Below are 17,007 nucleotides of genomic sequence, written 5' to 3'. Positions count from 1 at the left end.
TTAATTAATGGCCTGGGTTGGGTGGGGTTACTTTAACTGGATTACCTTCAATTACTTTTGGATTACTCCAATACCAAATATACTAATAAAAGACAAAAGAAACTAAATATGAATAAAATTACTCAATTTTGTGCAGGCTTGGGGAGTAACTGAATACATGGAACGGCAAAAATGATGTTGGCAAGCTGTTTGGATTTATTTTCATTTTGTTTCTGTCGCATTTTATGTTCGTTTTGCCAGAGATCAAAGAGATCAAAGCCAGGTGAGAAAGCTTACCACGTGTTGTGAGTCATCATTTTATTCATATTTAGTTTATTTTGTCTTTTATTAGCATATTTGCTATTGGAGTAATCCAAAAGTAATTGAAAGTAATCCAGTTAAAGTAACCCCACCCAACCCTGTTAATGGTAAAGACTCCGGACAATCACACACAGTGACTTTATCAGTTAAGACACTATTTTAAAAACAGCATTGCATATGCCAATTTGATATTTTTTTACATAAATTATACAATCTTATGTACAATAATTCAATCATAGTTACAAGAACAAAGGATTAATATGTCTTTGGGTACTTTGATTTACATGTTAGATGTCAACAACCTGCAGAGAAATGATGTACACAAATGAAAAGATTGTTATTTAGGAAAAAAAAAACAAGATTTTTGTAATGTCAAGTAATTCTCCCTATTTTGTGTATTTTCTAGGAAGATTCTGCCATCCGTAACAGTGGATAGATTATTTTCTTTCTGAAATAGAAACTGATTTATAAACCAAGCAAAATTATCTGCCATCACACTTGTCGGATAATTCTGTTCATTTTTCGTATGTTTTTCTGTAATTCATTTTTTCACGATATTTTTCATTGTTTTTCAAGTTTCTTGGTATACATTTTTAGGAATATTTCAAATATGTTTTTCTTGAAAAATGAGAGCATGAATGGCTAATGGTAGATCATTTAGCTCAGTATACAAATTTAGTGTTTATGTAAATACCAAAATGATCTTCCAACGGCAATAACAGACAATTCTGCTCATTTTAAAGACTATTGTTCTTCTTTAACATTTTAATACTAAAAAGGAAAGTAAAATAAAATCTGAAATAAGAATAACAATCCTTAAAATGACAATCAAAGTACTAATGTTCATTTTTAACTCGAGAAAAACAAGAATCTTAAAATGTGCAAAATAGGATAGTATTTTTTATACATTATTTTTATGTTTGTGTGTTTATTTGTGTGTTGGTTTGTTTGTGAGCCTGTTTGTTTTGTGTGTTTGTTTGTTTACTCATGACATCAATGTAAGGAGTTTTCAGGCAACTCGAGAAGCACGATTTGAATCCGCAACAGGTCTCTGAGGCTGAACTCCAAATTAACACCCCAATAAAAGACAGAGAAATGAAATGGCAGTTCGTACTGAAGACAATCCCGACGCCCGGAGTGGAAGCAAACGCACAGTCGGAGCTTACGAGGCCTTTTTGCTGTATCGGGGTCACACGGGGTGCACAAACTGGTAAACGAGCCTCTGGGAGACGTCGGGCTTCCGGATGATTCCTTTCTTGTAGTACTGTCGGATGGAGCGGCTCAGCTTGTCGTAGTTCATAGCGGGCCGGTTCTTCCTCAGGCCCCACAAACGAGCCACATGCGCAGAATTCTCGATCTTAAAGATACCTTAAAGGGACAGTGTGTGTTCTTAGCACCTTAAAAAACATTAAAAAACTATTGTGATTGACTTAATAAGCAAAAAGTGTATGCTGGGAGGACGGCAGCGGACAGGAAAAACATACAGAGATTGATAAACACGGCCCAAAAGAGCATTGGCTGCTGTCTGCCCAGCTTAAAAGACATTCCCGGCTTGTGATACTGTAGCAGAGCCATTAACACCATAAAGGAAAATTCCCACCCTGGCCACCAACTCCTTGACCTATTGCCTTCTGGTAGGTGCTACAGGTTCTTCCAAACTAGGACAAACAGGCTCAGACAAACCTTCTGCCTCAGGGCCATCACAATCCTAAACAAAGGCACAAAACTGTGAAAACAAAAAATAGATGTATCTCTATATTCACACCTAGTGACAATTTGGACCGACCAATTAACCTGCAACACATGTTTTTGGAATGTGGGAGGAAACCGGAGTGCCCGGAGGAAACTCACACAAGCACGGGGAGAACATGCAAACTCCGCACAGGAAGGTTTGATCTCAAGACCACAGAACTGTGTCGCACACGCGCTAACCACTGCGCTGCCTTGCTGCATATACACATATGTGTGTGTGTGTGTCATAATACTATATTAGATTATATGTTCTATAATATTATGAAATACCATATCAAATTTAAAAATGCTGTCCGGAATTTGAATCTTTGTCATTGTCAAAGTCATAATGCATTTCTTAAAAACGCTTGTAAAAACTCTTTTTTTTTTCTCCATCGATTTGGGGTTTAGGGGCAGCACAGTGGCGCAGTGGTTAGCGGGTGTGCGGCACAGTTCTGAGTTCGTGGGTTCGAACCCCCTGTGTGGAATTTGCATGTTCTCCCCGTGCTTGCGTGGGTTTCCTCCGGGCACTCCGGTTTCCTCCCACCTTCCAAAAACATGCATGTCAGGTTAATTGGCCGGTCCAAATTGTCCCTAGGTGTGAATGAGCGGGTAAATTGTCTGTCCCTGTGTGCCCTGCGATTGGCTGGCAACCAGTTCAGGGTGTCCCCTGCCCACTGCCCGAAGATAGCTGGGATGGGCTCCAGCACCCCCGCGACCCTACTGAGGATAATGGATGGATGGATGGATTTCGGGTTTTGGGTTGACGCTTGGACTGTATTTGAAACAGGCCTTTTCTTACTTTTACCACTTTCATGCTACACTAACAAAAAAATGATGATGAGCATAAAGTCTCTCTCCAACCTCCCCTCCCCTATCCTTTTGTACTTTTGTCAACATTCAAAGACTCTACTTACAACATTCTTTCCTCTCTGTCCTCATGCTCCAACTAACATTTTTGTTTGTGTTTGTCTTCGAATTTTGTACCTTTGTCTTTGTTGAGCCAGCGGATGCAGCGTCCGTAGTTGTGAGGTTTGAGCAGAAGCTCTCGAAGAAATTGCCACAGGTGGATCGGTTGTCCTGAACAAGAAGAGTCGGCTTCCGACCAAAGCTCCTCAGCGCCTGCGTGTTTAAAAGTGTGAATTATAAATTAATAAGTCTTAATTATTCATGAATAATTCCAATACATAAAATAGTAAACAAATATGGTCTCCTTGTGCTAAATCAGGGGTGTCAAACTCGGGGGCCACATGATAGAACAAACATTCTGTCGGGGGCCGGACTAGTAGATTAAAGAGAAAGAAAAAGAGATAAAGAAATAAGAGAAAGAGGGAGGGAAAAGGAGAGAGGGCGGGACAAAGAAAGAAAAAGAGAAAGAGGGAAAGAGAGGGAGAAACAAAAGATAAAAAGTCGTGAGAGAAGGGGAAAAGAAAGGGAGAGGAAATAGAATAGAAAGACAGAAGGAGAGCAGTGGCTCAGGATGTAGAGCGCTCGTCTTGGGATCAAAAGATCGCAGTTCGAATCCCAGCTCCTCCGTGTTACATGTCGAAGTGTCCTTGGGTAAGACACTGAACCCCTAATACCCCCAATAAGCAGGTTAGCGCCTCATATGGTTGCACGGCCGCTATTGGGAAATGTGAAGCACGCTGTAAAGCGCTTTGGGAAGTTATTTTTCGAATTGCTTATTTTTGCTTGAGATGGCTGGTGAGTTCTTCAGTCTTTCTGTTAGTTAGTTAGTAAGTTAGTTAGTTAGCTAGGCATCTCACTTGTTTATTTTTTTGCTTGATCAGTCTGACAAACAGTCATAGGGCCTCTTGGTTAGTTCTAGTTTGTTTATTGGGCCAAAGAAGTTACTGAGTTAGTTGTATAGTCAGTTGTTTATTCTTGTTATTGACTCAGATACAGAATAAACATTTGATTACACATCAAGCCACAAAAAGGGTAGAGATGCCATCCATCCATCCATTATCTGTACCGCTTATCCTCAGTAGGGCCCAACACGGGCGGGGCCAATTGGGCGACATGGCAACAGTGCTGGAGACCATCCCTGTCAGGCGGGACAGAAGGAAAACTGAGATCACTTGCACTCGTTTCTTGGTTTTTATTGGGAGGAAGGAATGACAAGGCGTGATTCTTCGATCCGTTGTTTGACAGATTGATGAAGCTTGACAGGCGGGCGAAGGCTTGGCGGGAATGGTCGCGGACAGGCGGAATCATCGTGTTGTTGGTCGGGGCTGGAGAAGAAGGACGTCGTAGTGTTTGGAAATGTGATCAGGAATCAGACGGGCAGGGCAGGTCGTAGGCAGATTCGGAAACGGGTCGGCAACGGAGATCAAGTATTAAAACAGGAGGCAGGCAAAGAGTCGGAGGTACGGGCTTTCTGAGCAGATGGCAACAGGTAGCATAGTACAATCAGACAGCTTGTTTCCGGAAGCTGAGGATTTAAATGGACAGGGTGCGCCAATCAGCTGTTGGCGCCAAATCCTGAGCACAGGTGTTCCCGATCTGGGTGATTGTGACAATCCCAGCCATCTTCGGGCAGTGGGCAGGGGACACCCTGAACTGGTTGCCAGCCAGTCGCAGGGCACACAGGGACAGACAATTCGCTCACTCATTCACACCTAGGGACAATTTGAACCGGCCATTTAACCTGACAAGCATGTTTTTGGAATGTGGGAGGAAACTGGACTGCCCGGAGGAAACCCACGCAAGCACGGGGAGAACCTGCAAACTCCACACAGGAAAGTTGGTAGCTGGATTTGAACCCATGACCTCAGAACTGTGCTGCGCACGCGCTAACCACTGCGCCACCGTGCTGCCCGGGTAGAGATGCAAATCCCAATTTTGATTTTGATGTGCGTCTGTCCACGTACCGGAGGCTTTGTTGTCTCCAGCTGTGCATCTCTCCTTCATCCAAGCAGCTGCTGAGAAAAGTCTTTATTTTAGAGGCTGAATATGTGTCGGTGATGTGAATCGGATCGTGAACTCACTTGACTTCCAAATGTCCAAATGCGCGTACAAGGTGTCTCCGCACTGAGGTGAACGCTGCCGGAAGTCGTCCTCACTCATGGCGCACAGGTCTTTCCCTGTCAGCTCCTGAAAGGTCCTGCCCGCATGAGGAAGCCGGTACAGGTGCTCCGTCCACAGCAGCCACTTCTGAACGTTGCTTACGTTCCATTCCATTGGGTCTAAGTCAATGAACACAATAAAACACAGTGGAACCTCGGTTTTCGAACGCCTCTCAGTTCGAACAATTCGGAGTCCAACCGAAAATTTCGAGAAATTCCTGCTTCGCTGTTCGGTTCAAAAATCGGAGTTCGAACGCCGGTAATGCGTGAGTGCGTACGCTAGGGTGCGATGATGAGCGGCGTACGGGTGTAGATCACTCTTTTCGGACGTGCTTCGTTTTGCTTTCGCTTTTAATATAGGTGTACGAAGTGTTTTAGCCCCTAATTATGCCTCCGAAGAAAGTCAGTGCAAGCAGCAAAAGAAAAAAGAAAAGTAGTGCGTACAACTATTGCATTTAAGAAAGAAATAATAACAAAATATGAAGGAGGTGTGCGAGTGTCTGATCTGGCTAGGGAATACCCCAATGTCCGCCTGCGCCTTCTGCTGACCACCACAAAGGTAAGAAATCCTATTCATAATTCTTTTCTTTATCTTTTTTTTTTATTTTTTCACGTTCATGTTAGCGTAATCTTTCGTACGGAAGATTCCGATAACGCAAACGTACGATTAGCCTGGGTTAGTTTTATGTTTACGTTAAACATTCAGGTTGTTGGAACGGAGCCCAACATTGAGGGAGTTGGAACGTAGCCCCCTTTCCAATGAACTGCTCACCACTTGTTGTGGAGACCCGGGTGCTCAATGACTTGTAAACGACCTGATTTTTTTATTTTCACACGTTCAAGTTAGCGTAATCTTTCGTACGGAAGATTACGATAACGCGAACGTACGATTAGCCTGGGTTAGCTTTATGTTTCTGTTAAACATTCAAGGTAAACAGTCAGGGTGTTGGAACGGATTAAAACGACTTACATTATTTTTAATGGGAAAAATGATTTCGGTGATCGAACAAATCGGTTTTCGAACAGGGTTCTGGAACAGATTATGGTCGAGAACCGAGGTTCCACTGTAATTAGCACTTAAGGTCAAGACAACAATCAAATCAACAAATGTGCAAAATTTCAGTCATGTTTTAGCACTTATTTATTTTCAAACAGGTCAACTCATATTATGAGTTGGTGAGTTAGTCCATTGTTTAGTAGTCATTTGTTTTTGGGTGTTGGTACTTAACCGGGAGCCATTCAGTTCATTATTAAGGGGGTTACAGTCTTTTCAAAAAAAATTAAGCAGCCCTGATCATTTTCAAGATTTTACTTTATAGAGCAGAGGTGTCAAACGGGTGGCCCGCGGGCCAGATCAGGCCCGCTAAGGGATTGAATCCGGCCCGCGATACAACACTTAGAGAAGTGCAAGAGAAAAACAAGCTGCAGGTTGAAATATGTCCACTTGATGTTGCCAAAGCCAGCTGCCTCGAACAAAGACACTGTACTTGTATTTATTTCTCTCTCTCTCTCTCTGTCTCTTTCTTTTCCACCCCTTTGCTCCCACTCTGTGTCTGTCTCTTTCACTTTCTGTGTCTCTCTTTTTCTCTTCCTTTGTTGCTCTCTCTTTCTCTCTCTCTGTGTCTTTTAACCTCTTTTGCTCCAACGTCCTTTTTTCCTTTTCTCTGTTTTCTCTTTCTCTCTTCCTACCCTTCACATTTTATTTTCTCTTTTCTCTCCTTCTGTCTTTCTAATTCTCTTTGGATTTCTTTTTTCCTCTCCCTTTCTTTTCCCCCTCTCTCACGACTTTTTAGCTTTTGTTTCTCACGCTCTCTTCCTCTCTCTCTTTTTATTTCTTTGTCCCGCCCTCTCTCCTTTTCCCTCCCTCTTTCCCTTATTTCTTTATCTCTTTTTCTTTCTTTTTAATCTACTAGTCCGGCCCCCGACAGAATGTTTGTTCTATCGTGTGGCCCCCGAGTTCAAATGACTTTGACACCCCTGTTATAGATGATGGGTTGTTCGGATTAGCATCTTCAGTTAAATGTATAAAATGTTGAAGACATACACACCATTATTTGAGAAGTGTAATTTAATAGGATTTACATAAAGTGTACAATAATTGTTCTGTTGGGGTGCCCAAATTAATGCACATGCCTTGTTTATTATGTATGTACCGTAAATTCTGGACTATAAGCCGCTACTTTTTTCCCAAACTTTCAACCCTGCGGCTTATTCAGTGATGCAGCCAATTTATGTCATTTTTCTAACGGCCGCCAGCGGCGCTCGAGTACAAAAGGTAAGATTTAGACCGGTGGAATATATGCGGCGAGGAAGACTGCAACTTCTTGGCTTGTGCATAAATTAAATTAGCGGAAACATACCTTCATCATGCAAAATGCAAAAAGAAAGGCACATGACGCAATGAAGGACATTCAGTTTCAATCGTGGGACTTAAAATCGAGTTTGGGTTAATTTTGTGTTGGTGTTACATTTTCTAATGTGGGCGCATGCGGCTTATATACAGGTGCGGCTTGTGTAAGTACAAAATCGGTTTTCCTCTTAAAATGTAGTGGGTGCGGCTTATAATCAGGTGCGCTCTATAGTCCGGAATTTACGGTAATTATTGTTCACTTAATGTAAATCCTATAGACTTTCACTTCTCAAATATTGCTGTGTTTTTCTGCAAACAAATATCTATGAAATATTGATGTAGATGTTCTGTTAGGGTGCCCAAATTTGTGCACCTGCCATGTTTATTTCATATACCGTAATTCCATCAATATTTTGTAGATATTCTTTTGCAGAACAAAAATTGCTGAACGATACAACCAATGATTTATAAAGGAACATCTTGAAAAAGGTCAGAGGTGCTCGAACATTTTTTATTTTATATTCATGACTGTATTTGTTCTCGATGCTGTTATTTCTTAATTATTTAGTTGTTCAATGTGTTTGTTAGGTAGGTAGTTACTTGTGGGTACCCATGTATTTAGGCAAGAATGGAAAGAAATTAGTTAGTTAGTTAGTTAGTTAGTTAGTTAGTTAGTTAGTTAGTTAGTTAGTTAGGCACACAGGCAGGCAGGCAGGCAGATGGACAGACAGACAGACAGACAGACAGACAGACAGACAGACAGACAGGTAGGTAGGTAGATAGGTAGATAGGTAGATAGGTAGATAGGTAGATAGGTAGATAGGTAGATAGGTAGGTAGGTAGATAGGTAGGTAGGTAGGTGGGTAGGTAGGTAGACAGACAGACAGACAGACAGACAGACAGACAGATAGGTAGGTAGGTAAGTAGGTAGGTAGGTAGGTAGGTAGGTAGGTAGGTAGGTAGGTAGGTAGGGAGGCAGGTAGGTTGGTGGGTGTGTAGGTAGGTAGGTAGGTAGGTAGGTAAGTAGGTAGGTAGGCAGGCAGGCAGACAGACAGACAGACAGACTGAAAGACTAAAAGACAGACAGGTAGGTAGGTAGGTAGGTAGGTAGGTAGGTAAGTAGGTAGGTAGGTAGGTAGGTAGGTAGGTAGGTAGGTAGGTAGGTAGGTAGGTAGGTAGGTAGGTAGGTGGGTAGGTACGTAGGTAGGTAGGTAGGTAGGTAGGTAGGTAGGTAGGTAGGGAGGCAGGTTGGTGGGTAGGTAGGTAGGTAGGTAGGTAGGTAGGTAGGTAGGTAGGTAGGTAGGTAGGTAGGTAGGTAGGCAGGTAGGTAGGTAAGTAGGCAGGTAGGTTGGTGGGTAGGTAGGTAGGTAGGTAGGTAGGTAGGTAGGTAGGTAGGTAGGTAGGCAGGTAGGTAGGTAAGTAGGCAGGTAGGTTGGTGGGTAGGTAGGTAGGTAGGTAGGTAGGTAGGTAGGTAAGTAGGTAGGTAGGTAGGCAGGCAGACATACAGACAGACAGACAGACAGACAGACATACAGACAGAAAGACAGACAGACAGACAGACAGGCAGGTAGGTAGGTAGGTAGGTAGGTAGGTAGGTAGGCAGGCAGGTAGGTAACTAGCTAGTTAATTATTCGTTAGCCCGATAATTAGTTAGTGAATAAGTAGAGAAGATCATTACATTAAATTGTTTATTAATTGTTTTTTGGTTATTCTACTGGCCAGGGTGGTAAAAAATAAGTCAGTCAGCCAGTCAGTCAGTTAGTTGACTGCACATTCGACTTGTTGTGAGTGAGTGAGTGAGTGAGTGAGTGAGTGAGTGAGTGAGTGAGTGAGTGAGAGAGATTTGAATGATTTATTATTTACCAAGGGGATATTTTGCTGTATATGGACTTCCCTTGTTACTTGTTTGTACAGTATTTGATTTAAAACTTGACAAAATGCAATTTTGAAATTAAACTATTGAGTATTTAATCAAGAAACTAGCAAGAAACTAAACCAAATAGCAACAATGAAAAACAACAATTCACTCAACCAGGGATGATGAGAACGCGACAGCTGGAATAACCAATTTGGTTGATCTTTTCTGACAACTCCTGTCTCGAGACGCTAGCTGCAAAGTCAACAGGGTTTATGACGAGGCTTTTATGACAGCGTACACAAGCGTCGAAACACCCTGACTGCTGTTTGGGGAAGCCTCACCCACACCGCACTGTGTACACCATGAACGCTGCCGTCACGACCCGACAGAAGCGATGCAAAGGTCAGGATTAAACGCATCCTGGTGCGGGCAAACACTCGGGATATGATGAAGCAGATCTGTCATGCACAATGTGCTGTGTTGGTTTTGGGACTAAGTAAGTTCCAGTAGCTTAAATATCACCGAATAAATATGCCCTTTGCAGCTAAGAACCACTAACTTATGTTTAGGAAACCCCTTTGTTACAATACTTTGTCAGTTAGGGGAGGGGATATCCCCTCGACTCAGGATGTGCACCTCAAGGAAAGAGATGAGAGGAAGCCAGGTGCACATCTGGTAAAGGCGCAGTGGTAAGATAGGGCCTAAAAATTTTTTGATCTGCATTTATATAGCGCTTTTCAAGTCAATGACTTCCCAAAGCGCTTCACAATGTGCTCCACATTTCCCAATAGCGGCCTTGCAGCCATGTAACCTTCTTATTGGGGGTATTAGGGGTTCAGTGTCTTACCCAAGGACACTTCAACATGTAACACGGACGAGCCGGGATTCGAACTGGGATCCCTTGATCCCAAGACGAGCGCTCTACCTCCTGAGCTACTGCCGCCCCCAAAAAATCCAACCCAACCCGACCCAGGCCCGCGGGTATTAAAGCCTGACCTAGCCCAAACCCGACCAAGTAACTTGACTTGCACGACTGAGCCTGAGGCAAACCCCAAATTTCATAATTTTTGTGAGGACTCGGGAGGTGTAGAGGCTATTTATGATAACAAAAAAGCCTGTCTTTTGTTACAGAATTTAAGTTAAAAAACATTTATGTTCTTTATATTCTTTAAAGGTGGGGTACGCTGTTTGAGGTGTCCTTAAGAAGTTGTAAGTAAAATATTTTCTCTATCATGAACAGGGTTGGGTGGGGTTACTTTAACTGGATTACTTTCAATTACTTTTAGATTACTCCAATACCAGATATGCTAATAAAAGAAAAAATAAACTAAATATGAATAAAATGATGACTCACGACACATGGTAAGCCTTCTCTCCTGGCTTTGATCTCTTTGATCTCCGGCAAAACTAACAAAAAATGCGACAAAAACAAAATGAAAATAAATCCAAACAGCTTGCCGACATCATTTTTGCCGTTCCATGTGTTCCGTTACTCCCCAAGCCTGCACAAAATTTCGTCATTTTATTCATATTTAGTTTCTTTTGTCTTTTTTTAGCATATTTGGTATTGGAGTAATCCAAAAGTAATTGAAAGTAATCAAGTTGAAGTAACCCTACCCAACCCTGCTCGCAACACATTAGGTGGAAGGAAAGGGTGGGAGGGAATTAGGGGGGATATGTCGAGTGACTTCATCCCTGTCATCACAGTTTTTTTGTTAGTGTAGCATTAAAAATGTAAAAGTAAGAACCGGCATGTTTCAAATACAGTATAAACGCCAACACAAACACCACAAAAGATGGAAAAAAGAAGAGTTTAATCAAAAAAATTCTAGTTCAAGTTTTTTCCGAGAAATTCATGTACCTGCACGCTAATAACGAATCAACTGGCTGAGTTTATGATCATGACTTTAAGCCAAGAGATGGCAGCAGAGGGTGACAAACGTTGAAAATCTGTACAGCACTTTTAAAATTTCAAGGCCATCCGTCATTTTTACCGGTTCAAGCCACAGTAGCAGTACGTCTTTAAGAATCTAGCGCAGCACTTTATTTAAAAGAGAGAGGCAGAGAAACAAAGAAGTCAATGATAGATGGATAATAATAAAAAAGGCTGGCCTAACCCTACACTATGATGACTATTTTTGCACCAAATGCATAATTCCACAAACCCTTACGATACCAAACTGTATTACGATACCAAACTGTATGTAACATCCCACATGTCGACATTTCTTGTGTAAATATTGTGTTAATTATAACTATAACCTTATCCTCCTTGTTTTATAACCTCATCTTCTCTGTTCCTTTATCTTCTTGGCTTTTTTACCTCACTGTGAATGTGTGAAACTGGAGTGTCATGCCCAATTTCGTTGTCACAATATGTTAACCCATTTTGTAACAATGACAATAAAGGTATTTTCTATTCTAGTCTAAAAAAAAATGTAATGCTTGACATTTCATACCCGACTTTGGGCTTGGGTTTAAGAGTACAGTGGAACCTCGGTTTTCGAACGCCTCTCAGTTCGGACAAAACGGTGTTCGACCAAAAATTTCGAGAAATTCTTGCTTCGCTGTCGGAGTTCGAACGCCGGTACGCTAGGGTGCGATGCTGAGCGGCGTACGGGTGTTTTAGCCCCTAATTATGCCTCCGAAGAAGGTCGGTGCAAGCAGGACAGGTGAAAAAAGACAAGTTGTTCGTCGAACTATTGCCTTTAAGAAAGACATAATAGCTAAATATGAGAGAGGTGTACGAATTTCCGATCTTGCTAGTGAATACAGCATGGCTAAATCTACTATCAGTACGATAGTAAAGAATAAGAAGGCTGTGAAATCGAGTGCGGCTAAGGAAGTTAGCGCTATGAGCAAGCAACTGCCGCAAGTTTTGGAAGAGGTTGAAAAACTTTTGATGATTTTTCTCTCCCCACCGTCCACCCCAAAGATAAGAAATCCTATTCATAATCCTTTTTTTATTTTTACACGTTCATGTTAGCGTAATCTTTCGTACGGAAGATTACGATAACGTGAACGTACGATTAGCTTGGGTTAGCTTTATGTACACGTCAAACATTCAAGGTAAACATTCAGGGTGTTGGAACGGATTAAAACGATTTACATTATTTTTAATAGGAAAAATTATTTCGGTGATCGAACAAATCGGTTTTCGAACAGGGTTCTGGAACGGATTATGGTCGAGAACCGAGGTTCCACTGTATACCTCTTTGAAGGCGCTCATAATAGGAAACCACTCTTACCTGGCGTGATATTCAGCAACTTGCATGCTGTCTCAATGTCCTTCAGCACTTCGCCCACCACCATGCTCTGTACTTGTTCCAGAGAGTGCTCTTCCTCGGCGCCACTAACCCCCTGACTGTCGATGACCGGACACTGCTCCGGTTCCTCCCGATGCGTCTCCAAACGGGCCATGTTCGGGGAGGGCTCGGACTCCTTGACCAGCCAAGCCGCATCCTCCGTAGCTAGCATGTCAAAGCAGGGCAGATAGAGACCCGGCATGCCATTGGTTTTGGAGTCCCCCAGGTCCCACTCTTCTCCCAGGTCCCTGTTCCGTTCCAAAATGGTCAGGGAGCCTTCTGGCAAGCTGATACGGGGGCTGTAAAGTGTGATTTCTGATATACTTCCAATAGAATTTGACATAGTGGACACCTGTAAACAGAACAAATGGACAGCAGCAGTCAAGCTATGGCCCAATTTAGGTCAATTGCAACGTGATCTCATCTCATCTCATTAGCTGCACCGCTTATCCTCAGTAGGGTCGCGGGGGTGCTGGAGCCCATCCCAACAATCACCGGGCAGTGGGCAGGGGACACACCCTGAACTGGTTGCCAGCCAATCGCAGGGAACACAGGGACAGACAACTCACTCGCTCATTCACACCTAGGGACAATTTGGACCAGCCAATCCACCTGAAATGCATGTCTTTGGAATGTGGGAGGAAACCGGAGTGCCGGAGAAAACCCACGCAAGCACGGGGAGAACATACAAACTCCGCACAGGAAGTCCGGTAGCTGGATTTTAACCCACACAGGAGGTTCCCAAGACCTTAGAAATGTGCCGCACACGTGCTAACCACCGCCGTGCTGCCCCGATTGCGACGTGTCATCTAAAAAAATTAAATGACCATGGAAGCCAAAAATTATTAACCTGATAAAAAATACTTGTCACAGGCCTCTCATTTCCAAACAGTTCAATAGTACTTGTTGAACACTTGCAAAGGAGACTGCATAGGATATCATTATTTTGACTAGTATGCACAGTTCACAGCATTGCCACTATCAGGGTTGGGTAGGGTTACTTTAACTTGATTACTTTCAATTACTTTTGGATTACTCCAATACCAAATATGCTAATGAAAGACAAAATAAACTAAATATGAATACAATGATGACTCACAACACGTGGTAAGCTTTCTCTCCTGGCTTTGATCTCTTTAATCTCCGGCAAAACTAACATAAAATGCGACAGAAACAAAATGAAAATAAATCCAAACAGCTCGCCAACATCATTTTTGCCGTTCCATGTGTTCCGTTACTCCCCAAGCCTGCACAAAATTTAATAATTGTATTCATATTTAGTTTCTTTTGTCTTTTATTAGCATATTTAGTATTGGAGTAATCCAAAAGTCATTGAAAGTAATCAAGTTAAAGTAACCCTACCCAACCCTGGTCACTATCATTTCTATAGCGCTTTTCAAGTCAAGACTTCCCAAAGCGCTTTACAGTGTGCTCCACATTTCCCAATAGCGGCCGTGCAGCCATGTAAAGCGCTAACCTGCTTGTTGGGGGTATTAGGGGTTCAGTGTCTTACCCAAGGACACTTCGACATGTAACACGGAGGAACCGGGATTCGAACTGCGATTTCTTGATCCCAAAACGAGCGCTCTACTTCCTGAGCCACTGCCGCCCCTGGTAGAATATTAAGATTGTTATAAAGATAAAAAAACAAGATTAACTTAAGATGAGTTAAGGCAATAAGATAAGAATAAGATAAAACACAGTTGAAAGTGACTGTAGTGCAAGAATAGTCAAAGTATGGTCCAGTTTAAACTGTAGTGTGATAAAGTGTCTGTAGTGAGTTCTTTAGACGGGTTGTCCTGCATTTCACATTCAGCCAATCATGTTGCAGTTTTCTAATCTCCGCACGATTTGTTGCAGATCTGATTTTTTTAACCTAATAGATAAAATAAAAATAAAGGACGTAGGCTAATGTTTTTAGAACATATTTGGAATTTAGCAACGTGAGGGATTTTTCTCATACATTCCCCTCCTGTTCTCCTTGCAAGTTCAAATGATTTCATTGTCTTCTCTCCTTATTTTGAATGTCTACTAAACTACAAACATATCACACTGTCCATATGTAGGGGGAGTTTTTCATTGATGTGAGTTTGATGTGAGACGGCATTGGTCTTGTCACTGGGTTGAAAATTCCCTGGCACAAAGATAATCAACATGTTCCCCAACATGAAAATAAACCAATTGATAAATTTACTTTTGCATACTTTTAACCAGTGTCCCCTCTAAACTGCGCGCGTGCGCAATTGCGCACTGCTCGCACATTCTCAGCGCGCAAGAAAATCTAGCCAGCGCACAAAAATCAGGGCTCAAAATTATTAATTAAGAAGCGACTTAAGTCAAAGTTACAGTGCATGAAGGTAAAAATACACAGGTTCCCCTGACGTTGTGTCCTAAATGCGGTATTTTGAAGTCGAGTCGAAGTAGAACGAAGTTGAGTAAAGTTAGTAGAGTTTGTCGAGAACCGGCTTCTTCGGCTCACTAAAAGGAACCGGCTCTTTCGGATCCTAAACGGCTCTTCAGGTTGTTTTTGCTTCTTTAATCCCAACATGACCAAATATTATGTAAAAGTATGCACAAAATGACTTAAAGGAAGGGGGGAATAGAACAAAAAAGAAAAAAATACCAAAATGAAAAAGTAGTGAGAAGCTGAGAAAAAAAGAAGGAAAATTTTAGAAAAAAGACAGAAAAAAGAAAAGAAAGAAAGGTAGGAAAAAAGTAAATAGAGAACAAAAATAAAAAAGTAACAGCTGGGAAAAAATAAACACAATGAGATTTTTTTGGAAGGAATTTTTTAAAAAGTGGAAAAAAACACGGAAAAAAAGAAGAAAAAGTTTGTGTTGCATTCAAATAGTTTACAATTATATCAAGTCAATCATGTTGCCAACATTGTACTTACACTAAAAAATGTGATTAAGTACAGTTCTGTATCTTACAACTGACTCAATAAGCCCCCAAAAATGTTAATATTATGCGACAAAATATGTCAGGAAATAAAAAGAAATGGAAATCTTGTGAAAGAATTGTAAGACCAAACGACGTTTGTAGGCCGTACAAGCTTTGCAATAGTACATGAGTCAATTCATTCAAAAAAGAAAAATAATTTTGCATTGCCGGAAACTCAGCAAAATGTAACTTGATGTCAAGTTTTTGACATGTTTGATAATAATTTAGTTGCCACACTTGGGATTGCCGTTGCTCACTGTTGTTTCAAGCGTTGCTCACCCACTCAGACCCGTGGAAAATTACAGGGAACATTGCTTTTAACATACAATGAAGAATTGAAGGTCAACTTGCTCTTTCAAAATCACATATTCTAAATTGATTTTGTAATAGTTCTGGCAATATATTTTACGTTTTTTTTTCATGAATTTAATTAAAAATTCCAATATAATTCGATTATAAATGATTTTCTCAAATGTCTCATCCACAATGATCTACAAATACTCACAAAAAAATCCTCGAAGGTTGTTTGAGTTCCTTAAAAGTTTGAAATGAGCTCTGTTTTATAAAGGAAGGTCCTAAATAAGATCCATCAAAATCTGTTGTGGCAAATCTGCGATTCTGCTGCCGAACCGTTCGGAGACGAGGTCCATCGAAGAGTTCCACAGGATGAGCCACAAAAACGAAGCCCCGTCTTGAAGCCTTGAAAAAGACAATCTTATCGGTTGGGTTGGGGTTCTGTTTGAGTCTGAAGAGGGTCCAAGCCCACACTGTGCTGCAGGCTGGCAAGGGGCAAACCGTATTGAGTTAAATTTGTGGGTCAATGGTACCGAATGGTCGCAGTCCTGGGGGGCCACTGACCCGCTGCAGCCCTCTCCAGCCGTTTCACTTTCAAGGTACCGTCAACACAGTGGCCTCGTGGCTTCGCTGTCAGCTGGAGTTTTTTTAATCAAACTCGGCTCACGTTACGTGCCGGAATGTTTTTGCTTCACAATGTGATAAAAACTTTGTTGTGTTTGTTTTGTTTTGTTTCTCGGGTCATTTTTTAGGATGGCACCAGCTGTTAAGAGTGAGATGTTACAAAAGAACGCGATTACTATTTTATGTCATGAGCAGGGTTGGGTAGGGTTACTTTAACTGGATTACTTTCAATTACTTTTGGATTACTCCAATACCAAATATGAAATGAAATGAAATGATCTGCATTTAGCGCTTTTCAAGTCAATGACTTCCCAAAGCGCTTTACAATGTGCTCCACATTTCCCAATAGCGGTCTTGCAGCCATGGAAGGCGCTAACCTGCTTACTGGGGGCATTAGGGGTTCAGTGTCTTACCCAAGGACACTTCGACATGTAACACGGAGGAGCCGGGATTCGAACTGCGATCTCTCGATCCCAAGACGAGCTCTCTAACTCCTGAGCTACTGCCGCTAATAAAAGACAAAAGAAACTAAAC

General features: G+C 41.8%; 1 protein-coding gene across 1 annotated transcript; it reads right to left on the bottom strand.

Moving 5' to 3' along the window:
- Positions 1 to 1,280: 1,280 nt before the first annotated feature.
- spdef (SAM pointed domain containing ets transcription factor) lies at positions 1,281 to 16,176 on the bottom strand. Its single transcript, XM_088337257.1, has 7 exons — positions 16,061 to 16,176; positions 14,126 to 14,223; positions 12,556 to 12,964; positions 5,022 to 5,219; positions 4,905 to 4,952; positions 3,019 to 3,153; positions 1,281 to 1,668 (listed from the first exon to the last, which is right to left on the bottom strand). The coding sequence occupies exons 2-7, from the start codon at positions 14,141 to 14,143 to the stop codon at positions 1,490 to 1,492; spliced, it is 987 nt and encodes a 328-aa protein (XP_088193383.1). The 5' UTR covers positions 14,144 to 14,223; positions 16,061 to 16,176; the 3' UTR covers positions 1,281 to 1,489.
- Positions 16,177 to 17,007: the final 831 nt, after the last annotated feature.

This window comes from Urocampus carinirostris, chromosome 6, assembly GCF_059441175.1.
Source record: "Urocampus carinirostris isolate Australia breed hairy pipefish chromosome 6, RoL_Ucar_1.0, whole genome shotgun sequence".
Lineage (NCBI taxonomy): Eukaryota > Metazoa > Chordata > Actinopteri > Syngnathiformes > Syngnathidae > Urocampus > Urocampus carinirostris.
Note: the sequence above shows the minus strand (reverse complement) of the source record. Positions and strands in the feature narration are given on the sequence as shown.